General features: G+C 52.4%; 1 protein-coding gene across 1 annotated transcript; it reads right to left on the minus strand.

Moving 5' to 3' along the window:
- Nucleotides 1-935: 935 nt before the first annotated feature.
- FOSL2 (FOS like 2, AP-1 transcription factor subunit) lies at nt 936-24,235 on the minus strand. The gene is made up of 4 exons (XM_039887504.1): nt 23,246-24,235; nt 13,189-13,440; nt 8,248-8,355; nt 936-5,797 (listed from the first exon to the last, which is right to left on the minus strand). The coding sequence occupies exons 1-4, from the start codon at nt 23,345-23,347 to the stop codon at nt 5,279-5,281; spliced, it is 981 nt and encodes a 326-aa protein (XP_039743438.1). The 5' UTR covers nt 23,348-24,235; the 3' UTR covers nt 936-5,278.
- Between the last annotated feature and the right edge of the window lie 1,874 nt (nt 24,236-26,109).

The raw sequence follows: 26,109 nt of genomic DNA on the forward strand, positions 1-26,109 counted from the left end.
CCCAGAAGGGACAACACCTTGAACTTCTATTAGCTTACACCTTGGTGGTAGTTAGCAACTAGCTGAGAATCAGGCCCAGATTGGGAGGAGTTGGAGGATGGTCAAGAGGAAAAAGCAGCACAAGAAAGGAGATGGGGGCGCGCTAAGCCCCTCCCAGCAGTTCGCCTCACAGTTTTGCAGAAAGAGGTTCCAAGTGAGCCATTCCCTGCTTCCCTCACCCACCAGAGACACCAACTCCACCCACAAAGCCAGTCAGAAAAGACTAGAAGGAAAAGAGAAGCAACAGGAGAGATGAGAAGATGGAATAAACCAACCATCAGAGGCTCTTCAATCTTAATTCATTTTATTCTACAAAATGCTACTCAATTGAAAGTGAAAAAGCTAACTGAAAAAAAAACACACAAAGGGGAAAAAAAAGTTTTCATGTTCTTTCTTCCATAGCAGCAAACTTTTTCTAACAAGCTTCTTTAGTGCAAATACTGTAGGCTTGTATTACAGTAAAATAACAAAACGAGAACAAAAACACCAGCGATGCCTCAGAGCAGAGATACTCCTCAATTTTCAAAATCATACAAAGATTTTTTTGAGCTCACGGTCCCGCCTGGAGAGGCCTATTTAGAAGCCTTTCCAATGGGACCATTTCACCAAAACTTTAAAAAAAGAAGAAGAAAAAAAAAAGATGTTCAGGAAGGTAATTAAATTCCCCATAGGGCTCTAGAAGTCTTCTACAAGTTGTTTGCCTCCATGATCTTATAGCAGACTTTACACCACATTATTGACACATCTCAAATACAGATGCACAAAGCTTATGATTTTCCACTATATACCAAAATACTATATATACACCTCCCACTGCAGAAAAAGATACCCTGATACCTACTCTTTATACAAAGGTGAATATTTTCTTCCTTGACATCAAGTAACCACAAACTAAAATAACTGGAATAAACTTTTAATCATACAGAGAGAATAATTTTTAAGGAACAGCGCAGGACTTTCTGTTTTCTCTTACGATGTAGATTTCTTGGTGACCACTGTCCCCGGAGGAATGACAATCCATCTTTAAAAACAGAACCTTTCTATACGTTTTATACAGCACAAGTCACAAATCATTTTAGATACGACAACAACAACAATAACAAAAAAGCATCTTTAGCCTAAAGTTTTTAAAAATAAGAAAGAGAGGGAGAGAGGAACTGAGTACTTTAATGCTATCTGTTTCCATTTAGGCTTGGTACAACACAAAGATGTAAACATTTAAAATAAATAATAAAATAAATGTCAATTTCTTCTCCCCCTCCCCTTTCCAGACCCACCTCAAAATTTGGCCCGGCCCCTCCTGAACACGTCAGCATTGGAAAATTAAAACCCTTTGTTGATGTACAGCCAAAATACTAGAAGCATGAGAGGATGTCAGACTGGTAGTGGGATGACTGGATTTCCTTTTTAAAAGCTGCAGGAGGACATGGGCACACCTGGAAATGTACACACACATGCTCACACACACACACACACAATACACACACACACACACACATACCCCAACCTGTCAATAAATAGTGAGATGCTGGCTTTTAAGATGAATGCCAAGACAACACAATGAGCAGAAAGTAGCAAGACCCCTTTACTTACATTTTTAAAAGAAAGTTACACATACCACTTATCCTATTGGTCCACAAATTCTATAAGGACTCAAGTTACTCCTCCAACCATTTGAGGAGTGCAAAGGAGCACATCACCAGGTAGAGAGAAAAGAAGAAATTTAGAGGTGAGAGGATGTTGTAAGGGATGATGAGTCTTTGAGAACCTCACGCTGAAGACGATCTTGTCTCGGATTTTTGAAGACCTTCTCACCTCTAAGTTTTTGTTCTTTCATTTCTTGGGGGCCTTTAATAAGGGATGCCCTCATCTCTTCGTCTCATTCTAAAGAGGGTATATATAAAAGTGCCTAACACAGTGCCTGGCACATAGTAGGTGCTTAGTCTTTTCTTTCTTAAAGGGGCCACACAGATATCGGATCAGGAAGCAAATTGACCTGAAAGTTAAATGGTGAGGTTGCAGGGAGCACTGTTGGTCCATCAAGGACAGGGTAGGAAAGTCCCAACGCCTATGAGGTTGAAACCTCCCTTACACTTGGAGCCAAGTGGGAGCAGAGAGGAAACTCCTTTTCCCAAAGCCTGAGAAAGAAAAGCAGCAGCCTCTGATGGCTTTTGGCTTTGAGATGCTGTGTGACGGGCCACAGTGGACACACCTGGCCTTTTACACAGGCAGAACAATGATTTCCTTCTGAAAACCTCCCCAGTGAATTCTCTGCTTAGAGCTGGCTCCAGTAATTTCTGAAGCTTCACCTGGGACCTCCTCTTTCCTGTGTCAGCAGCTGTCCCCAACCACACAGCCAGGAAGAGGACTGTTCCCAGAGAGACCAGCCAGGTGGCTAAGAAGACTATGTGTTTCACACTAGCTTGTCAAAGGAGTGCCTGCCCTATGGTGTCCCAGAGCTGCCTGCAGCCCAACTGGAGTCCACACCAGCTGCCTCATGGCTGGGGACACAGGAGAAGCACAGCAGCTCCCAGCCCAAGCACAAAGGCCACCCCCCACCCACACCCCTGCAGCTGTTCCCTTAGCTGGAGCCACAGAGAAGGAAGCAGCAGTAGGCCTGGTGCCTGGTGATTCTGCAGCAAGGGAGTGTGTGTGCATGAGCTTGGAGAACAAGCCAGAAGGAAGTAACTGAGGATATGCTCATGACTTAGGTGTAATAGTCAGCCTTCCCCAACTAACCTCCAAACCCCCTCCTAGAACAAAGCCAGAGGGTCCTGAACAGAAATGCAGCTCGGAGGCCTCTAAAGCCCTGTGGGGTGGCTGGGTTTTTGCTTTACGCTGTTCTCAAAGCCAACGCAACTTGAAATCTGAACTAAAGCCAAACTCTGTCTCAGGAACGTCCAGCCTGGCCCCAAGTCGCAGATTGTGACTTGCCTTGGGATCAGTGCTGTGCAAACCAGGGCATAAAGGGACTTTTAGAAGTTAAACACCAGAAAGCAGCTTCATTTAAGAAATACACACACACACACACACACACACACATATGTACATATGTGTGTATATACGCATGTATGTGCGTGTGTACATGTGTGTGTGTGTGTGTGTGTGTGTGTGTATATGCACAAAGAAGCAAATAGCTCCCACTTGGCCACAAATACCACTTGAGATGATTAAGCTTTTCAGAGCTGAGCGCACCCCAGTTTTCTGTGCCCATGTCCTGCTGCTCCAGCTGACTTCTGCTTCTTTGATTAATCTGAAGCCAGAAACCCAATTGCCCATTCTCATTAGGCACGCCTCTCCCAGAACCATGAAAACCCTGAGGGCAGCATCACAGCCCAGGAATGTAAGAAACAATGTTTTAAAACTATTTTTGGACAAAATCCTTTTTCTTTCCATCTCCTCTGTGTGGCCTGTCCTTCCACACGTCTCTTCCAGTCGTAGCAGGCTACGTACTTGAAGCATAAGCCATTCCATTCTGTGTGTCTAGTGCATGGGAAGTAGGTAATGGACATTAAATAATGACCAGCACAGAGGCCTAGGTGTGTGAAAGGAACAGGTGAGCGTTAAGTGTCACTGCTCGCTTCCCCAGTCTAACTGGAATTTAACCCCCGCTGGGCTTGATTTAAATAACAGCGATATAGTTTTAAATTATCATACAATAATCTCTAGAGCTGAATCACACTGCCAGGTCTCCCTCAGAGCATCAGGCCACAGAGACCAATCCTGGAAGATCAGGGGAGCTATGCCCTGGGGAGAAAAAGGATCAGAGGGGTGGGCGGCGGGGGCCACACTGAGCTATGCTGAGCTATGCTCTTGCAGGGCCAGGAGGGTCCCTTACTCACTCACCCTCAGCCTGTGGGAAGGGGGCAGCTCTCCTGCGGTGGAAAGCAACACATCTCCTACGTCAGCGGCCCCAGGAATGGAGAATAAGCCACAAGTCATAGCAACAGCCCGGGGCCAGCTATTGGACCTGAGGAGCACACTCGGGTGAGAGGTTGGAGGAGCACAAAGAGAAGTACTTGATCCAGCAGGTGACAATGGGCACTTCAGAGAGGTGAACAGCTAGAACAGGGCCAGCCAGGTGCCAGGGCTGGTGTGAGGCGAATCCTACTCCGATGGCCTCCCTCTCCCCTCCCCTGCTTTTCCATCCACAGCAAAGGTGCCTTTGAGGCTTGAGGAGGGGCCACCTGGTAGCAATCTGGGGAGGGTCCAGGCCCACGCTCATTAAAACTCTGTGGGTGGCGTCCCCTGAAAGCCAGGGTGGGGGAGGGCGCAGCTGGTAGGGACAAGGAGTGATGTGTGGTTCCTAGGGAGGGACACCTCCCTGGTCGGGACAGAGGGTCCAGGGGCAGAATGGCCAGGCAGTAATTACAGGAGATGTCCTGCTCAAGACACCAGGTGAAGGAAAGTCGGCTAGGATACCATGTGGCTTGGTTGGCACTATTCCTGGCCTGGTAATCAGACGTTTGGCAAACCCAATCTGCGCCCCGGCTGTCTCACTCACACCCTTTCTTCTGGCCAAGCCGCTCCTCCAAGAGCCGTCTCCAAGGAAGGGGAGAAAGGGTCCTCTGAGCCTCTCGGTGCTGGTGGCATCTCTTTGAGAGCTCAGGGAGCTCTGCTGGTGGATCTGGAGATGGAGGTGGACCAGGGAGTGTCGGGGAGGGAAGGCTCTGTATTGCACACTGACTGTCTCCTGGACAAGTCGGCCCAGCAGAGGAGCTGCCTGCTGCCCAGCTCCAGAAATGAAGAGCTTCACTATTCAGACCACCCAGATGAAATGTCATGGCAAATTTGATAAAAACCGAGAGGAAGTAGAATTGACACTGGGGGAAGGAAGGGGCAAATAGAGGGAAGGTGAAACCAAAAGGCACTGAGCATGCTCGGTGGGGAGGAGAAGGACACCATCACTCCAGAGACATTTTGTAACATGGGGACTGGAATGGTCCACCCAGCTTCAGGCTCTTCAGAAGCCAGAGAGATGCCCGAGTCCACTAAACCAAGTTCTCCAAGGCTTTTCAAGAAACAGGATTTGCTCTGCAGGATAAATGAGGGAGGAGGTCCCATGACTTCCAAGAGATCATCCACGTCCTCCAGTGCCTCACTGCTGAATCCCACCTCGGTCCCCCCAAAGCCAGGGAGCTCTCTGACAGGGTCCCCCTCTTGCTCTCACAGCCCTGGAGCGCTCGAAGGTGCTGGTCCCTGGGAAGGAGGCAGTGACGAGGACTCCCTAGGTGCTGGGTTACAGAGCCAGCAGAGTCGGGGAGTTCAAGGAGTCTGATGACTGGTCCCCACTGCTACTGCTTCTGCGGTGAGCCTTGGAGCAGGACTCGGAGGGCGACGCAGGTGATTCCTGCTCCAGGACGCTGGGGTAGGTGAAGACGAGGTTCGAGGTGCCCGGAGTGATGGCAGGCGTGGAGGTCACCACGATGGGGGTGTGCAGGGGCTCTTCCCCGTAGAAGCCCCCGGCGATGCTGATGGGCTTGATGACAGAGCGCTGGGCCTTGTCCAGCCCCGCCGATGAGGACGAGGGACTGTCCTCTTCCAGGGGTTCCTGTTTCACCACCACGGCACCCACTCCGCCACCCCCACTGCGCAGGGTCTGCAGCCCGGAAGCCGGAGGCGATCGGCGCTCTTCGGGGCTGATCTTGCACACGGGCCCGTGGGCCACCAGCATGAACTCCAGCTTCTCCTTCTCCTTCTGCAGCTCGGCGATCTCTTTCTGCAGATCCGACTTTTCCTGCTCCAGGTCCTCCGTTTCCTACAGGAGAAAGAGAGCCTTGTAAGGAACAGTAGCCTGCCAGGGACCTACTTGGAGGGTATGGGGGCTGGTTCAAATCGAAGGGAAAAAGGGAAAACCAGCAACATCCTCAGAAGGTTGACCGTGAAAGCAGCCAGCTCACATCTCCGGCCGCAGCCCCACGGGTTCTGAGTCACCTGGAGGCTCAAGATTCCTTTTATTTCCAATACTCAGATTGAGGAAGGAAGCAAGTCGGCTTGAAGGCAAAATATCAACTATCGCTGCCATGATCGAGCATTCATTTTGTGCGCTGTTAAGCATTTCATAGGCATCATCTCATTCAATCTTCTAGCAGTTTTTTGAAGCAGGTATTTGCAGACAAGGAAACTGAGGTTGGGAGAGGGATAGTAATTTGCCCAAAGTCACAGAGCCAGCAGGTAGGGTAGCCCGGATCTGACCCCAGCGTCCATACGCTACTATGCGTTCCTGCCTTGGTGCCAGGACCTCCCCCTGGGGACAGAGCGGGTAATCGTGAGATTTGGAGAGGAAAGGGCGCGCAGCATGCAGCTCCATCCTGCTCTCCTTCTCGTGGCTCAACTCCTCCCAGCCTGCCTGTGGACACATACACCCTGAACTCCAGCTACGTGACAGTGGACACTGTCTAGACACCCGAGCCTAGGCCAGAGCCTGGCTTGCAGGAAGAGCTCAATCGCTCCTGGTTGGATCATCCCCGCCCCGCTTCCCGTTTTTGCTCTAGCTGCAGAAGCACGTGTTTCGGGTCTCCCAGAACCCTGGAGAACATCCAGTCCCGCCCCTGTGCTTAACGGACTCGGAACCTGGCAGGCGGAGTGGGCACGTAAGGATGACGGGTGTCTCACTGCAAGGACTTCGGCCCCTCCTTTACACAGCTAGAGAAGCAGCAAACGCACGTGGAGGGTAGTCATGGAACACGAGAAGGTGTGTGTCACCGGCCTCCTCCCCACTTTTTCCCTAACACAGGTTCCTGTTCAAGAATAAGATGGTACGGGGCCAGAGCTTCGCTACACGGAGCACTCAGCATATTCTGGAGTAAAAAAAAGTTTCCATCTGTCTCTAGGGTCTGATAAACGTCATGAGCTTATGAGAGGTTTCCTGTGGAGGATGTGGCTCAGGGGCCTGGTGGCTGGGCTTGGGGTGGGGTGGGGAGGCGGGGGAGTAGGGTGTGAGGCTTCTGGGGAACGAGGGAAGGAAAGCAGAGGGGCCTCAGAGGGCGGGGCTATTCTGGGGCTGAGAGTAAGGAGAGCCCAGGGTAGACTCAGAGGGCCTGGCTCCTTGAAAGGTTGGCAGTGAGGAGGGCTCTCCTGGGGGAGTCTTCCCGTGGAGGACTGGTCACTAATGGATCCCTCACCTGGCAACAGAGAACTCCAACTCATCTTCCCCAACCTTAACTAAGACCTCCATGGGACATTAGTACAGGCTTCACAGAATTCGTGCAGTACACATTCAGTACCCAAGAGCGAGGGCTCCAGAATGGACAAAGGGAAGCTGAAGCAGGTGAATGGTACCGGGGAGAAGTACATAAAGTGATAGGATGGGCAAGGTAATCTGTGATCTCCAAAGCCCCATCCTGGGTGGTCACTGTAAGGACCACCAACAGTCTCCCTCATCTCCTCACTCTGAAAACACTACCCGGGAGTCCTGGTTTGGGGCTTCCTCTGCACGGCACGCAGCCATCTGTAAGGCTGGGCTCTAGAGCGAGTTATGTGACGTTGGTCAGGTCGAGCTTTTGAGAGGGAAGGGCCATGAGCCCCCAGGTGTGGGCAATTAGGCAGCAGAGAAGTGTGACTCACAAGGGCAGAATGAGGTACTAAGGCCCCAGTTTCAAGATCATAGCAGGGACGGGGAACCTTCCTGCTTATTAAGGATGTGTGGAAACCCTAAGATAGTACAACTCAGCTGGCAGGTGAGCCATCCCCATGAGACCCAGAGAGCACAACCCCCTGCAGAGACGAAGGAGCCCAAACAGCAGGTCCCTCCTGCTCAAACTAGGCTGGGCCATTCCTGCTGGCAGAGGCATGGGGGTGGCTGAAACCTTGGGAACCCCCATCCCCAGCAGGGGCAGGTCTGGACCTGCTATGGCTCCTGGGACCCAGCATTATCAACACCCTCTGCCATCCCTCCCCCAGGAGCCCCAACAGGTGAGAGCAGGGAATGCTCGGGCACTAAGTGAGAAAGGACACTAGGCCCAATAAGCGTGTCCCGTTCTTCTCTCTCTGGGCCCAGGCTGGGGCCAAAGGCCAGCTCCCTCCATCCCTCCCTTTTCTTTGATTGGGACAACGCTAATCCATGTGCTCAAAGGAAGACACGTTTCTATCTCCGCTGACTCATCTGTAGGCTACTAGTCGGCAAGGAGACAGTGGGAGGGCCAGGACCCCTGGGGCTCTTGCTGTGGCCCACCCCCCAAGTGCCCCCACCCCACGCAAGCTCCTCACCGCCTGCAGCTTCTCCGTCAGCTCCCGGCGTCGGTTCCGGCACTTGGCTGCAGCCAGCTTGTTCCTCTCCCTCCGGATTCGACGCTTCTCTTCCTCTTCAGGAGACAGCTAGAGGCCAAGGTTGGGGGTATGATTAGGTTCAGGTAAACGGTTCACCAGCTTTTTGGTTTGGTTTGGTTTTTTAAGTGCATTTTAAGTAGGGCAGGAAGCCCTTCTGGGACTGCAAAGGGGAGGAGGGAAGGCTAGGGGCACGTGGCCGGGCTCAGAGGTCCCTGAACATGCAGCTCACCGCTGTCTGTCCACCTGGGAGGTCATTTAGAGCCGAACCCACCCTGGAAGGTGATGTCCTGTGTTTGAAGGGAGAACAGGGCAGCAATGGGTCAGGGACAAACCAGCCCAGGCATGGTGGCAGCAGCTTTTGTCATGTCAGCCCTGATTTAGTGCCAAGGCCAGACGGGAGCTGGGACAGCTTTCCCCAGAGAATCCCCTCATGCCAGCCAGGCCTGGCCCCACCCACGTAAGCAGCTTCTTCTAAACCCTGGCTAATTACTCCGCCCCGTCACTCTGCCTGCTCGGCAAGCCTCATTATCCCCATTTAGTTAAGTAGCTGGGCCCAGAGTAAGAACCACCTGGGAGAATGTTCTGTTGCCAGAGCGAGGGTCAAGGATGCCATCTCCCATTCTCCTCTGCCGGCCCCGGAGTGCCAGCTGCTCACAGTTCAACCCGGATGACCCAGCAGTGTACGTGGCATGTTAAATCCTGCTGCCCATCACATCTACGTATTCAACAAACAAGCACAGTCTATGCGCCAGGCACAGTTTACAGGGATCGAGATTTATCAGAGAACCAAATGAATTAAAATCCACCTGCAGAGCTCACAATCTAGCTCCTTACAGTGAGGCTGTTTAGGGACCTGTGACTCATGCCACGGAGCAAAAACCCTGCTCCACTAAGAAAGGCTGACACTCTGTTTACATAGAGCCCTTCCAGGGAGAGCTGTGACCCAACGCTCCTTGCAGGCAGAGGTGACATGAGGAGATGGCCATGGGCCGAGGCAGAACGCAATTCAAAAGGAAAGACCATCAATTCAGTTGTCAGACACTGAGGGCACCTACTATGTGCCAAGTGCAGTACGAAGGGCTCAGGAGAGTCTGAGGAGACTAAGACCTGGGTCTTACCCTCTAGGGACACTTGGGGGAAACGCCAAAGCCCCTTTTGGAAGTGATGAGAGACGCTGCCCCACTGAGGGATTCTCCTGGCCACCCTGTGAAGGAGGGACTACTCCTCTGGCTGGGCTCAGGTCACAGTCCCCAAGATGCTCCCTACAGCCCTGCAGATCTGTGGCTGTGATGTCCTGAACAGCAAAGTGAGGCACAGCATCAGAGAGGACAAACCCATCCCTGTCTACACTGAGGTGACCCCGTGGCCCCTCAGTGCCAGAGTCCTGTGTCTAAATTCTCCAAACACTGGCATGAAAATGTGCCACTCGACTGCTCAGACACGAAGTCTCTCTGAGGCCATTTGAGCACAGAGAAGCTCATTCTCAACTTTCAAATCCTCCCCTAGCAGTCAAGGTGTGGGGCTCGAAGGGACGCCTGGCAGGCTGGGGAGACCTCCGGGGCCTCCTGGCACCTCAGGTCTCCGCCTCCCAGGCTTTCAGCTAGGCTGTGCCCCCGCCCATCTGTGTCTGACGTCCTGACTGTGCGCGCTCCTCCATGTCCTCTGCCACCCCGACCTCACTGGGATGAAGAACCAGGCCCCGCTTCCTTGTCTCACCAGCTCCTCTGTCACTGTGTCCCTCGTCCCCTGCTGCAGTCTCCAGGTGGGACGCACCCAGCAGTCTAGCAGACAACTTCCCTGTGCATCCTCAGGCCCCTCCCAAAAACCTGGTCTTAAGAGTCCACAGTTGAGTCCTGGCTCCGCTTTCTTCCTCAGACCCGTCCTTAGTTACAGCCTCTGAAAACCTCCACTTCCCCGAGCGAGCGCCAAAGGCTCCACATTCTCTCTTCTGCGAGGTATCAGGCCAAGTGGGAGCAAAACACGGGTGTAACGTGTGTGTGGTCCTGGACAAACCACCAAACCTTCTGAGCCTCAGGTTTTCCATTTGCAAAGTGGGATTCATAGGACCTGCCCTGCCTTCCACAAAGTGTTTGTGATGATCAGAGGGGGTGCAGTGTGAGAGCTCTCTCTAAAGGAGAAAGTGCTAGAAAGACATTTCCTCTCTGGTGCTTTTTCAGAGTCAGAAGAGTCCAAGCGGCCTGGAGACCCAGAGTCCACAGACTCAAAGGCACTGCTCGGTGCTAGAGTCAGCTGCCTGGCTGAGGTCACAAGGTAGCTTGGCTAAGGCCCTGAAGACTTGCTTCTCTTCACACTGTCTCAACCTGGGCCCAGCAGAGTTACCAAGGGAGCCTGAGTTCAGGGTGCTCCTTGAGGCCCAGCTAGCTCCCTCACTCCCGCCGACCAGGGGCTGGTCGTGGTCCACTTTGGCCTCCCTTCCCCCTTGGCTGCTTCTGCACAACTTTTGGCCCCCCAATCAGCCTAGAAGTCTCATCCCTATCTGGTGAAGCGTGGGGCCACTTATGAGAGCTGTCAGTATAGAAAGTGTTCAGGGGCGGTGACATCAACATGGTTACAGATGTGTGTGTCAGTACTAGTACCCACCCACAAACCACACACACCCTCCCCTCCCTGCCTCCTCAGTCACTGCCACTGGACTCAGAGGAAGCCTAGGGGCAGGCTCCAGAGCAGGGCGGTGAGGCACCAGGCCACCAGGCCGGCTCCTGGTAACAGGCCCCTCCCCTTGGGTGGAGGTCAGGAGGGCGGAAGTAAGCTTCAGGGAAAAGACCCTGGGGCTAGCCACCCAAGAGCCAAGGTTCTAGGATGCTTCTGCCCAGGCTTCCTCCAAGCTGCAGGATGATTCTCTGAACTCCTAATTGACAATGAAGTGAAATAAAATGCTCCTGGCTCTCTCCCTCCCTCTCAAAAAAGGAAGGAAATTTTCCAGACAGATTGTCTTAGGGCACGCCTAGGCGGTGTGGTGGGAAAACCAGGGGCCTGGAGGTCAAAGCGGGTGGACGCCAGTCCTGGCTCTGCTGCTGACTTACTGTGTGACCCTGGCCAGGGCCCTTCTCCTTCCTGGGCCTCAGTTTCCTCATCTTTAAAGTGGGTGCAGAGGGAAAATTAGGAAAGCTGGTCTCTGAAGTCTTTTTCCAGATATAAACTTCTAAATTTGGAGTGAGCTAGGCCCAGAAAAGAATGAAGAGTGTTCAGCACATCTTGCTCTGTTCACCTGCTAGCCCCAAGGAGCCCCTCTCACAAGCCTGGCTGTCCCTAAGGGGTCACTTACATACAGGCAGAATCTAGCTCATTAGTGACTGTAAAGCTTGACACCTTGGGCTCTCTGAAGGAAGTAGATTTATAAAGGACATTAATGTCACTGCTACTGCAATATTTACAACTGCAATGATGAAAAGCAGCAGTGAGGGGGATACTGGCCACTTCCCCAGCGGCAGCCGTGAGCTGTATCTGTTACAGCATCTGTTACACACACCTCCCCAGGTCCCCCTGCCACAGGTCCCGCTGTTAACAAAACAGATCAACCTGCAGCGCACACAAGGTCCAGCTCTGTCCTCAGAGGAATGGGGCCCCTGCAAAAGCTTCCAGTTCCTTGGAGAACAATCTTTGTACTTCTAAGTATCCTCAGGACTACTGGCAGTGGGTCCATGATTATCCACTGGGGACTATGTTTAAAGGTCCGTGTATTGGAACGTTGTAGAGCCAGGGACCCCAGAGTGGAGGTGAACAGTGGGTGCAAGGGAGAGGGGTTCAAATGCTGAACCTGGAGCTCTCCAAGTTAACATTTCCTTTGAAAAAGGGTTTCCGCTGCCAAAGTATTTTGCCTTGCCTAGACTCACGGTGGCATGCTGCTGTAGGACGGACATGCACAGGGAGTCCAGGGAACTGGCTTCTAGTCTAGACTTCCCCGCTCACTTGCTGAGTGGCCCGGGGCAGGTGGGTCTGGGCTTTGGTTGTGTCATCTGTGAAGGGGGACAGATGGGGCACTTCGACGGCTCATTCCCCACTTTCTGGCATCAGGGAGCCCATTGCTGCCCTGGCTCACTGTTGATGCAGACAGTGGGCCTTTAGCATGTTGGGTGGATTCTGCTTAGAGAGCAGAGGCCCCATAACTTTCTGGTGTCTCTCCCAGCCAGGCTGACTCCTTCTCAAAGCTGAGCCCCTTGAGAAAATAAAGGCTGATGTCTGACCTCCCACCCTCACTCCTGGGCAGCTAAAGCACTTGAGCAGGCTCCAAGGACCCCAGAGTCACTACACTTCTGGAACATGCACTTGAAATGGGCTCCTGCTTTGAGCTGGAGGCCTGGGACACCAAGGAGGGATGTAAAGTACTGTTAGCAGTACCAGCTTAGAGTGTAACTCTTCAGGTGTGCTGGCTCTGTTGTCTGCACCAGACAGCGAGAGGCAGTTAAGGGCTACTCCCCAAAAGCTCCCAGCCAGGGTTCGCTGGCTGCTTGTCCTGTGACCCCTCCACCAAGGATCAGAGAAAGACACTGCGGTAGGCAGGTCCTAGCAGGCTTCCATTTTGCTGACACCTCACCACTCGCTACGTGCTTTCCCACACATGATTGCATTCAAGTGGCAACAAGTCTTGTCTGGTAGGTACCATAATCCCCATTTTGCAGCTGAGGAAACTGAGACTCAGAGATTCTAAGGGACATGAGTGAGATGACAGAGCCAGGCCTGACCCTCAGGTCTTTAACTCTGCCTCCAGTGATGAAGGTCATGTACTCCTAGTCCCTAGCTCCCTCTTCTTCCCAGTGTACCCAGAACGTTGGCCCTGCTCCCCACCAGTCTGCAGAAAACTACGCTGTGTTACGAGTCCCTGAAAGCTACCGACGTGGCTTTTATGCTTATGTGAGGTACCTGTTCATCTCTCCTCCTGCGACCCACGGTGGTGCCAATGGTCTTGATCACTCCAGGTCTTGGGAGGGCCATGTGCCCAGGGACAGAGGCCAGGCCAGGCAGGGGGCTGTAGGGGTGTGAGCGAGGGTACGGGTTGGACATGGAGGTGATCACTGTGGGCTGCACCATCCACTGCAGGTCCTGGCTGGTTGTGATGGCGTTGATGGTGGGGATGAAGGCACTGCCCGAGCCAGGCATATCTACCCGGAATTTCTGAAATGAGAAAAACAGAATTGAGCCAATAGTTAACTGAGCAGAACAGGACAAGCAGAGCCAGGAGGCAAAAACCAGCAGAAAGCAGCATCAGCACTTGGGGGACCAAGGTCAGTATACTGGGTGGGCTTCCCTGGACAAGTCCTGTACATCCAAGAATCAGGGGAATCTTAACTATTCCCAGGGCTCCGTGTCCGATTGCCTCCTTGACTGAGGTCCTGTGAACTCCATCCCTAGGGCTCAGCGAGAATGTGGTCACATCCCAAATGACTTCAAGGACAGATGTACTCCATAGCCGCTCACACTCAGCGGGCCCTCTCTGCATCCCTCCTGGTGGCCATGTCCACATCTGCAGAAGGGCAGGCCTCCCGCCTGGACCTCCTGAGCCTCTGGGCCACCTGCCAATTATTCCCCAGGGCACTGGCTCAGGACCCCTTGAGGAAATATGCACACCGACAGTTCTGGAGCAAAAAAAAATCACCAGGAGGCTTATTGTGCCTGCTTTTGTTACTTTCCAAACAGGTTGAGGATGGGGCTGTGACCCCATCAGAGACCAGGTCCATGCAAAGGTGCTCTCCGACCCATGAGACTGCAGAGTGATAGCATCTGCGGCCAGACTTCTTCTTGCTGTCCTTGCCCTCCTCCACGCCCTTCACCCCCATCTTGCCTGGGGCAGGCACGCTGTGCCTCTTCCTATCTACGCATCTATCTATCTGCATTCGGATGTGTGATGTGTCTGTGGGAAACTTTGGTGCCGCTAGCTCAGTCTTCCCCCTGCCTCTGAATTTAAGCCCAGACCACACTGCAGAGTTGTCTGGAACACGCTGCACGAGGCATTCTATTTAAAATATAAGATGATGACAGAGTACAAAGACTAAACTGAGCCGTCCCCCTCAGCAGCTGGGCTTGGCCTTTCTTCAGGGCGGCTACTAGAAGGAAGAGGAGGGAGAAAGGAAGGACCCCCCTACCCACCCACCTGCACTCCAAGATTTTCAGGGAAAAGCTCCCCCAGAGGAATCCTCATCCTCCGATGATTCCTGTTTCCCCAAAAAGGTTCTGCAAATCCTTTCTTCCCTAATTCGGTGGGTAAAATGACAATAACTAACACGTGCTGAGTGATTTATTAAACAGCAGGGACCATGGTAGTGTTTTACCTAGATTATCTCATTCTCCCTCTGAGGTAAGAACTACTCCATTTCAGAGGCAGAAATTTAGGCTGAGAGAGATGAACTTGTCTAAGGCCACTAAAAAGCAGTGGGTCAGGGTTCAAATCCAATTTATCCTGGTAAAGAGGCCAGAGCTCTCGCAGGGCTGCACGAGCTTCTGTCGCATTGCTTCCTTTGTCCTCAAAGTCCAGCTCCAAGTGCTGGTATCGACCCCCACTGCTCTCAGACAGAGCATCCAGTCACCACTGCCAAGGGTCCCGACAGACCTTCCCTCTCACCCAGGAGAACCCATAGGTCTGTTTGACCCCAGATGAAATCCTGCTAGCATTAGCGTAGATGCTGTAGCACCGCACCTCGCTTCTGGCCCAACCAGGGCTAGAAGTATTAGCAGCAATGGCAGCTGCCACCACCATCGTCTTTGCCCCCGGTGACAGACATCTAGGTTCCCATTGCATAAACAAAGTGAAGCTTAGAGTACCTCACTGGAGATGAGGCTGCTGAGGGCCCTTCCTTGCTCTCTCTCCTGCCGGCTTCCTGACCCAAGTCTGGGTGGTGGAACGTGGCTGTCTCACCTCCTAGACCACCCTGGGGCCCCAGGCCAAGGGCATTCAGTGGAGACAGTGATCCAGCACAATGGAGTCTGGGATTCCATGAGGGGAGCTGCCCAGTGCAATGGACTCAGTGTCTCCTCAGAATGCAAAAACAGCAGAGCTTGTTTATCAGGAGCTGACGGACAAGAAGGTGTATGTGTGTGTGTGTGTGTGTGTGTGAGAGAAGGAGAGAGAAAGAGAAGGAGAGAAGAAGAGAGAAGAGAAGGAGAAGGAGGAAGGGAATTGCAGTGAACAAGGAAGATCTAACTGTAAAAACCATTTTCAAGGAAGAAATCGAACAAACAGACGTTGGTGGGTTGGGCTGTGAGGAGGCTGAGGACGTGTGCAGAAGCTCCAGGCTCAGACAGCCAGGTTTCTCTTGGGCTGCGGGACGGAAGAGCAAGGGGTTGGGTGGGGAGGGGGTTCGGCGGGCGGGGCATGGGTAGGAGGTGAAGGGGAGGTTGGCAGGAAGTCAACATTGCACTTGGACTCCAGAGGCCTGGATTTAAGACCCTGGCAAATCATGGAGGACTCAGTTTCCCTGCCTGTAAAGGGGAATACTAACTCCAAACTCGCTGCACTGTCATGAGGATTAAATTAGTAGCTACTTGTAATCACAGGCTATAGAAGAACACTGGTGGCTGTCAACTCTGGCTGCACATTAGAATAGTCTGAGGAGCTTTTTAAAAACACCCGTGCTGGAGCCTGACCATTAGAGTTCTAAAATAACAGGTTTTGAGTGGGGTTCTGATAATATATTAAAAAGAAACACACCTGAGGTGATTCTAGTGTACAGCCAGGGTTGAGAAATGCTGCTCCAAACAACTGGAAGGTGGCATTGTCAACACCACCGCCAGCACCATTACCATCACGCCTCACCATTGTACCTATGCACTCTGCATGGGGTGGCTCCAGGGACAACTGTCGGCTTCCCACTCCTGGGAAGCACCCAACATTTTGATTCCATTTCTCTCCCTAAGTCAGGTTCTGGGTTTGAAGAACAGCCGAGGCACCCAGCACAATGGCTGAATGTGACCCTCCACCTCTGCCGGGAAACTGTCAGCTTTCCCATCAGGAAAGCACCCGAGAAACTCGCTCCTTATTCCGACCGGCAGAGCCCCTCTGTTTCTGCCAGGGGGAAGCAAGCAAAAACTCTGAAGCAAAGCCTGGGGACGAAGATCTCTTAGGAATAAGTGGATGACTCTGAGCCCCTCTCAGGCCCTCCGGTCCACCGCTCTGTGGTGGCAGGTCTACAGAATGTGCTCCCCGGCCACCAGCCAGATCCCTTGCAGCAATGGCTTGGTCTAGACAAAACAAGACAGCAATAAAAGCAAGGCAGTCGGTAATGACTGCCTCCAAATGCACGTACAACTTGTTTTAGAGGGAGGTAAAGCCATCTGGATAACACACTGGCTCTAAATGGCAAGGAAAACAATGCCCCATCCCCAGAGGGGACTGGGGCTCTGATAAAGAAGGTTTTTGTCTCCAAGAGGAGGATCTCTGAGACGGGCACACAAGTTTACGTGAGATTTGGCAGATGTGCCTTTTCTCACCTCCAGAAGGTATTATTCAGAAAGCAACACTGGGGGAGAGGAGATGAGGCTAGGAGTTTGTGGTCCCAGAAGAGAGCCTGGCATTCCTCTATGCCGACAGACCCAAGAATCAGTCAGATGTCATACTGAGGATAAATCATGGTTCTCTACAAATGGAGTAACACTGAACTCAAACTAAGATAGGATTTAGTGGCTGGCATTAGGGCGGTTTAATCCCTGCTGCAGCACCAAGTGGGTGCTGGGAGTGGGGTACAGAGGAGGTAACTATCCAGGCCCGCACTTGACTTCCCTGGGGCTCTCTTCCTCTAGGGACAGGATCAAAGATGCTGGATGGTTGTGTGGCCTTCTAACCTGGAGAAGCCTCCAAATGCAGTATTTAACTGTGCCATCCTGTCGACTTCTGGGTGGACAAGAATGCCTATAAAAGGACAAACTGGCCCCCCACCGACCTCTGGGAGAAAAGTCTGGCAAAGTTCTGCTGTAAAAGGCTGGACAGTAAATATTTTAGGCTTTGCGGGCCACGCCGTCTCTGTCGCTACTACTCCAATCTGCGTCGTAGCATAAATGCAGCCACAGACAATGTGTAAACAAATAGGCGGGCCTGGGTTCCCACTAAACCTTATTTATAAAAATACTGGGGATGCAGTTTGGCAACTCCTGTCCTGGAGGAGCATTCTCATCTGCTATGCTCAGGCTTGGGGAAAAGCAAGAGAAGAAACAGCAAAAAATCAGACCTGAGGTATTCCTCCAACCCAGAGTGTCAGGGGGTGGGCTATCACTCATGGGCTTGAATCTCCAGGTCCTGAAGCTCGGGTGTGAACTCTTGTAAGTCTCGTTGTGGGTCTTTGGGCATCAGAACCTCCTTTACCCTGCAGAACCCTGTATTTAAGGGAGCCATGGGGCTCAGGGTGTTCTCCTCCCAATGACTATGAGAGACAGCTCAGAACACATGGCCAATTTCATCAGAACAGAGGAGTTCCTGCAGCCCAACAGCTGATTTGGGAAAATGACTTTTCTGATCTGTACACAATGGTCTTGGGTTCAGACATGAGTTATCACCATGGCCTTCTGCAGAAGGGTCTTGGGACTAGGGTTTGGGCTCCCATTTCCTGCAGACATGGATGGGGCAGGGCTTAACCCCACAGATCCCTGAGCTGGGTGGAAATGGGATTTGAGATGGAAGTAATGGTTGGTGTTCTTGGACCATCCTCTCGGCCAAACATTTCTCCATCAGATTGATTTTCAACTGAGCCACCAAGCACTTAACGCATGAACCCCATGAATACCTGTGACCTGCCTCCACAGGCAGGCAAGTATGATTATGCATGTCTGGGAAGGGTCTAGGCCCTTTCTCTTAAGAACAACCCCTTCCCCCACTTTTTTTTTTAAAAAAAAGAACTCTCAGCACTGGAAAAAGAAAATTCCAACATCCCCGGAGACTGGATCAGGGGAAGAAGAAAGATTAAGTGCAAATACTCCCCCATGCTCCCCAGAACCCCCCTGGTGGGGCCCGGTTTGACGCAAATGTTCTATATTTTTATTGAGCTTGGGATGTTCTCCAAAGCCTTCTTTATGGAATTCAACCAGTCTTCACAGATTCTGCATTGGACGTAATTTTGACCTTTAATTGCTATCTAAGGAAAGCCACTTACGTCACCATGGAAATGGTTGCTAATAACTCATGATTTCTCCCCATTTTACAGTCTACAAACACTGTCTCAGGTAATAACCCGCCTCCTTTAACTTCCTCTTTTTCCCAAGTCCACTTGTAAGAACCACGCTCTTTTTCACATCGCTGCCACAGTGAAGAAAGTCGGGGGGCCGGGGGGTCGGGGGGCGGCGGAGCAAGGAAAGGAAGAAAGTGACGGACATGGGGTTATGCCCTCGGGTTCCCATTTCTTTCCTTCCAGGGCCCCTCTGGCCAGAAACCCCAGTCCGAAGCACAGGGGAATTCTCTCCACTATTCTGTGGACCCCTTGAGTACTCCTGCCAATCCTCAGACATATCTGTGCTCAATGGGAAGGTCGTGCCGTCTCGTCTTCCCTACAACCACAGCAAGGTGAGTGTGGCCAAGTCGCTGCCACGTGACAGCGTGTGAGGGAGTGCTGGGTAAGAGAATTCTTGTATCTTCTCTCTCCAATCCAGCGAGTTAAAACAGGGATCAAGTTACCAAGTGGGGTTTGGAACAGACATATTTGCCTCAGATTTGCCTCAATCAGGGCAGCTGCCATCATTTTGAAAGGAGGTGGCCACCAAAAGACATCACATACAACATGAATGAGACACATTCACAAAGTAATGAGGCTACTTTTTTTTTTTCTTTCTTTCAACAAGTAGACCAGAAAGTTAGCTTCCCATATCCTTATTTCTGTTTAACAACCTATGGTACAGATGGCAAAGGTGCCTGCTTCGGTGTGCCTTGTCCTGGTCACTGCCGTCTCAGGCAGCCTCCTGAGATCGAGACCAACAGGACTCAGGGACAGACTCTATTTCGGACCCAGCCAGGTCACCTTATGTGTCTGACTTGGTTCCCTGTATGTCAAATCTTTCTCGATGACTTCCAAATATCAACTTCACCCTCAAAGGACAAAGATTTGTTAGCAGGGAGGATTTTCAAAAGAATTTGCTGAAGGCAATTCCAAGAGAGGCGTTGTAAAACCTTTCTGAGTCTGACTAATCATAGCCACAGCATTCAAATAAGTATTTAGTCTCCTCAAGGAATGATGATGAAGGGACAGCAGTGATTTGGATGTGTAAGTCCTGGCGTGTGTGTATTAAGATAGAAAAAGGGGGAAAAAAAATGAGATTCCTAACTTTACACTCACCTGGGATAATCAGGCAGGCAGAAATAAAGTAATGGAAATGCACTCAGGGATTTGGATAAGAAAATTCAACTGCCACTCAGACAATACGTGACTGCTGTTTCACCCCAGTCACTTTGATGAGAAAGTGACGCTGACTTCCACCATCAAGAATCAGCGGAACAGACAAATTCCTGGGATAACATTTTGTTTGATCCTAATCTACAACATCTGTAAGATCAAGGTTTAAAAAAAAAAAAAAAAGGCACCGGACCCTTAATATACACCTCCCGCCTTCCTCCCAGTTCTGAAGACCACCCCCTACCAACACAACTCTCCATAGCCTAACACAAACATATCAGGAAAACAAGCCTTGGGAATTCGAAGACATTGTGCTGGCACCCTAATGAATAGACAGACATCAAAACAGGGAAAGAAAAAAGCACTCCTTTTCAAACCAGGTTTTATTTAGAACAAAAGAACATTTTTAAAAAAATGTATTCAAAGTCAAGCAGTTCCTAGTTAACCGCTGTTAAATGTATGGCATTTATTTGTCCTGAACTAAAAAGAAAAAATTCTAAGAATTCTGAAAACTCACCAAGTTAGCACTCTCTGGGGCTGGAAAAATACATTCCCCAGATGGTTCTTCTCAGAATGTCCTGTAGGGGGCACTAGAGAGGTATGATTGGGGCTGACTTGGGAATCACAGTCATTTCTGGTAAAAGTTCTTTGATGTGAGGAATGTCCCAGCCTGGTATAGTTGGCAAAAGTTCACTCCGGGAAATTTTGTGTGTGTGTGTGTGTGTGTGTGTGTGTCTGTCTGTCTGTCTGTCTCTTGGGAAAGGGTGGTTGTTGAAGAGAGGTAGTCCTGTATTCCAAAAAGGAACTGTCCCTTGATTTATTTTCACAAGTTATCTAAGGAACAGACAAATGGCAGCCTTGGAAAACTGCTGGGTCTGTTTTTGTTTTGTTTTGTTTTTTCATGAAAAGGGGGCCCAGCTGATGAAAACAAGTTATGAAATGACCTATGTTTGTGTAACCGGCTGGATTGCGTAATGCTCAGGCCCTGAAACCGTAATCGACGAGCAGCCAGGCAGGGCATATATCTGGGAGGTGTTTTCCTAGGAAAGTCAGGAAAGAGAGAAAACAACAACACAAAGAAAAAGCCAGGAGGGGGAGGTGTGTGCAATGATTACTGACAAAACAAAATCACCAATGACCAACCTTTGAGATTAAAACTATAAGTGGAACAGGAAATATTTCTCATGCTTCAAGTTCCTGCCATATACAAGAACAGAGGTTTCAACAAAGGGTTATCTACCCTGCCCCCCCGCCCCCCCCCCGCCCCAAGTCACTTGGAACTCTTGGCCATGTGTTAAGATCAAGCTTTACTAAGCCTGAAAAAAGAGGAAAGTTCTGGGTTGAGTGAACAGCAATAAACATCAGGAATCTTAGACCCCATAAGGAGATCAGGAAAAAATAATATTCACTTGCCCAAGGAAAAACAGAGAACCTGCTTACACTGATTGGCCCACTGAGACACCATAAAGGAGGAAGGCCCATCACTAATTGCCAGGAAAGTCTCCCCATAAAGGAAGATGAGGGAAATAAAGTGAATGTTTTCTCTGGTATATACTAAAGTTACCTTGAGTCCGAGACTGGGTGGGGTCGTAGCACAGACTTGTGAAGTTACAAAAGCCTCTCCAAGTCACTCCTTAGGACCACAGAAGAGCTTTGCTCAAAAGTAGAGAGATGATGGAAAAATCCTCCTCCCTCCTCCCTCCACCCCTCCCCCCAGTGGACAGGCTGAGAAACTTGTCTAAAGTGGCATTACCTTGCCAATCCCTCTGGTTTGAAAGGCGCCTCACTCAAGCTGCTGGGCCAAAGGGGCAGGCGTATATTCGAGAACCCCATGCACTAGTTATTACTAATTGCAAAATTCTCATGTGTTACAGCATGCTAGGAATTAGCCAACAGCTGCTTTTTGCTTCGGTAATGAGGCCCCATTACACTCTGCTGGACTGAGTTCTCTTCCTTCTTCCTAGCACTGGTTTCCTGTCTGATTTTCTTCCAAAGCAGGGAATTGCCTCTGCTTACATCCTGGGCTCAAAGCCCTAGTGACACAGATTATTCAACTGGGGCACTGATGTCCAGTATGACTTCCAATCCAGGCCCCAGGGTTTGAGCAAAGCCAGGCGGCAAGATTGTCATATTTCAATGATGACTGCCACAGAAAACGGCAGCCAAAGAATAGACAAGAAATCAAAATATCCCTTGTTGATTTGGGGAAGAGGAGAGGGACATTTGGGGATTTGCTGAATTGGAGAGTGAGGGAATGGGTATAACTGACTCCGACCCCTTGCCTAAATGTTTGGATTCAATACGAACCATCAACTGGGCTAGAAAGCAAACGAAATCAAACACTTTGAGGAGATTTTAAACTCATCGTCTTGGTGCTCATTATTAAGGGTGCACTGACTGCACCCTCTACGCACAGACGACACTCTCTACAGTGAGTGCTTAAGGGGACAGAAGGGGAGATAGAGGGAAGACAGAAAAGCCATTTTGGGGACTCACCAGGTATGAGGAATTACTTTGGAACAAGGTGATTCAGATACGAAAGAGAACTGTGTTTCCATCTCGTTCTCTGGCTGGGTCCATCCCTCCCTGGAAGCCCACCCCGCCTGGCTTCTAGAGGCGGAAGCCAAGGCCACCACCTCAGGAGCAACTCTGGCTGCAGCCAACTTGTCTAGGGACTCCAAAGACCCTAAACGCTGCAGGCTTCAGGTCATAGTGGCCTTGTGTGTTAAGCCAACTCCCTAAGGAGCCTGGGGACTGGGGTGGGGGGCTGCTGTGGAGGGCAGGCACCCCACCAGCACCCTTCTGGTATTTATAGACACACAGATCACATGCACGATCCCTCCAGTGCAAACCAGTCCGGCTGCTTTAGAAACAAGTTGTTTTTCTGCTTCCAGAACCACCCAGGAGCCTAAGCAAGGTCTGTCCCCCACTTCTCTCTGTAGGTGTCCTTGCTCCAGGGACCCCCAGACCCTCAAGCCACCCCTTCTGGTGGCAGTGCAGGTTCCTGCTCTGACCCCTAACAGGAGATGGATGGGCGCGGGGTACACAGGCGCCTCCTGGAGCCAATCAAGGCTGACCTCCCCCTTCCTGACCTTCGCACCTGATTCCCAGAGCCACAACCCTCACCCTCACTCCGGATTATTTCAAGGAGCCCAATCAACCTGTTTCACAAATTAACTTAGACTGACGAAGAACGGGGAAAGAGAGAGAGAGGGCTTTCCAGCCGGAATAGAGTCCTTGGATGTCGGGAGGGGCCAGTGGGTGCAATTTTTTTTTTTTTTTTTGGTCTACCACGGAGAGAGAGAAAGGGGGTGGAGGATTCCTGGGTGAGGAGGTAACAGGCTTGGTGCTCAAGGAGCTTGTCTGGATAAGATGTCGTGTGAAGGAAAGGTTTTGTTGGCTTTCAAGCCCACTCCCTGCTCCAGTTAAAAAGTGGTGATGTGGGGAGGAGAGGATTGGTGGGCAGGACAAGAAAATTCAGAACTTACAATAGTGGTCCGTAGGAATTTTCTCGCCAAACCAAGAAAGGGAAAAGGAAGCAAAAGAGGCAGTGACGGCGAGAGGAGGGCGGGGGTCCGCCCATGCCGCCAGGTGCACCCGGGGCCCGCACCTACCTGCTGGCCGCCGCCGCCGCTGGAGTAGGACTCGGCGTGCGCAGGAGAGCCGCTGCTGCCCCGGGACGAGGTGTCAAAGTTCCCGGGATAATCCTGGTACATGATCCGCGGTGGGGGCCCGAGAGGAAACAGGGTGTTTTTCTTCCCCCGCCCTCGCCGCGGCCGCGCACCGGCTGCTGCGCGCTCGCTGCCTGCGGGCCGCGCCTGGGCTCTGGTCTCCGCTCTCGGGCTTCGCCCCGACCGCGGCAGGCGCGGACCGGGAGGCGGCGACACCGGGGAACAGTGCCCCCAGAGCGCCTCGCGCTGCACTTCTTCCCTGCTCTACGAGCGCGGCGGGACCGGCTGTCCACCCAGTCCCTCCCTCTAAAAAGTCGGCGCGTCCCTCGGTCCCTCCCCTGCGCTCGCCCTCCCGCCCCCGCGCGCAGCTGGAGCCCAGCCGGGACCGCCGGCCCAATCAAAAATTGGAAATTAAAAAAGAATAGGAGCCTGGCGAGTCACGCTTGCCAGGTCTGGGGCCCCCCCCGATTTCAGGCAGGGCAAAAAACGCAAAAAGAAAGGCTGCCCGCTTGGAGAAACTTCTATTTCCTCCTTTTAGAAAAGGAGCTGAGAATAAACTTCCTGTGGCCGACACGCCGCCGGAGTTTCGGAGCGGCTCGGACACTTGACTAGGAAGAGGAGGCAGCCCGCGCCCGTCCCGCAGCCGGTGGAGTTCAAGCTGAGCTGGCGCCGAGAGGGACGCGGCCCCGCTCCCCGTGCTGCGGCTCCGGCGTCCGGACCTGCACCCCTTCCCCAGCGCCCGCTCACGGACGGGCCCGTCTCGCCGGTCCGCGCCTCTCTCTTTCTCTCTCTCTCTCTCCCTCTCTGTCCCTGCGGAGCGCCGCTCGCTTGCTCGCTGCTTTGCTCGGAGCCCCTGCGCTCTGCCCGAGATGAGTCACTACAATGGCACGAGTTCAACTCCACACTTATTCTCCAGCCCCTGTACCATGTGGATCCACTCACGTCAACCCGACTCCACCTTGCAGGGAGGAGCGCACGGGGAGGCGGGGGAAGGAGGCCCAAGAGGTGGAGGAGGTGGAGGAGGAGGTGGCGGCGGCGGCGGCGGCGCGGGAGGAGGCGGGCGCAGCGCTCCCCTCCAGGCCCCGGCTCTGGGCAGCGCTGACGCCAGCCGCACACCCGGCGCGAGGAAGGAAGGCTGTAGCGGGGGTGGGAGCAGCTGGCCGGCGCGGTTTGGGGGAGCCGAGGCAGCCCAGGTCCTGGCCTGCCCACCCCCCGGGCCCAGCGCCTTTGGTCTGTTCCATTGGCGCACGTTGCCAAAGATGGTCATTTGCGTTAGAGGACGCGAGTGCGGGTTCCCTCACTTTCGGGTGACGTGGAAGGAGAGGGATTCCCTCGCCGGCTCCAGAATGCGCCGCCGGCTCCCCTGCCCCCCATACACACGCCGCCCTGGGAAGGGGCGCGGGGCGGGGCCCCGAGAGTGGGCGCGCTGGCCTCGGCGCCGGGTTTTACAAAATAATCACAGTCCTGAAAAGCAAGACCGGCAGTTCAGTGCGGCGCCACCGCCAGGCCAGGAGCCGGGCGCGCAGAGCCGCTTGCAGGGAGGGCGCGGCCGCGCGTGGTCGTCGGCGCCCTCCGCGGCGCCGCCGGGTGCAGCGGGCGCCCCGGGCACGCAGGGTATCCGCGCCGCCCTGCGGCCGGGCCTTGGCTGGGCGCGGCGCCGCCGGGCGGGGCCGTCCTGCCTATTTTTCCCTCAGTGGGCTGGCTGCCCACTGCTTCCCCCATCTCTCTCTCTCTTTTTTTTTTTTTTTCGTCCCTACAATTAATCTGTTAAGAGTAGCCTTGAAGACAAAATTAACCGGTCAAGACATTCCGGCCGCTCTCTATGCCGGGCAATTAGGACGCATCTAACAGGAGTATTCGGGCATTATAAGCAAACTCCATACTGTCAAGAATTTAAAAAACAAAAACAAAAACGAAGGAGGGAGACCTGGGAGAGGGTGTGGCCCAACGTTGTCTTCAGCTGTTTTGGAGCGAAGTTCAAGGAGCAAATAGTCAGGACGCCTAGGTCTTCCCGCCTCACTGAGTCGGGCAGGGCGAGGCAGGGTAAAGAGCACAGGCCTTAGAGAACGAACGCAGGTCTGCTGTTTACGAGCTGTGAAACTTTGGGCGAGACCCTTAACCTCTCTGGGCCTCAGTTTCTTCCTACAAAATGATGGGGTTGACACAGGTGACCTTGTAAGGTCCCTGTCAGCTCTGACACTTTTAATTCTTCTGCAGCGATGATCCGAAGGAGCACTGTACTAGGAGGCAAGGAACTTGGGTTCTATTCCAGGCTCTGCCTTACTCTCGGTTTACCCGACTCATAAGTGGCGCTCTCTGTACCCTTACAGAGTCCTTGTGAGGACGCAACAGGAAGATGCGTGAAGACTGCGAAGCGCTGTGCACGTAACACATCATAGTTTCGCTCCTCAGTTTCCTTACCTGTAAAGTGGGGGTGTTGCTAGGAAAGAAAAATAGAGCCGGGAACTCAAAGCTTTCCTGGGGCTCTATATAAAGCGCTGGGGTTTCCGGGACGGCTGGCGGCATCTGGCAGCCCCAATGGCCTTAAGATACGGTAATCCCAAACAATAGTCGGGGTCATTGTTTACAGTTATAAAACACATTCTGTCCTGAGCTTCATCCCCAAGGACGTGCGAGGCGATGCTGGCCAGACTCCTCCAACCGCCGCTGCCGCCCGCGGCAGAGTCCCCAACTCCGCGGGCTCTGGCGAGGAGCGTGGGGCAGGCGGGTGCGCACACTGACTGCGGGGGCTTAGGTTTTATTATTATTATTTTTTTTCCTTTCCTCATCCCTGAGTCCTGTCTGCC

This window comes from Pteropus medius, unplaced genomic scaffold, assembly GCF_902729225.1.
Source record: "Pteropus medius unplaced genomic scaffold, Ma_sr-lr_union100, whole genome shotgun sequence".
Classification (NCBI taxonomy): domain Eukaryota; kingdom Metazoa; phylum Chordata; class Mammalia; order Chiroptera; family Pteropodidae; genus Pteropus; species Pteropus medius.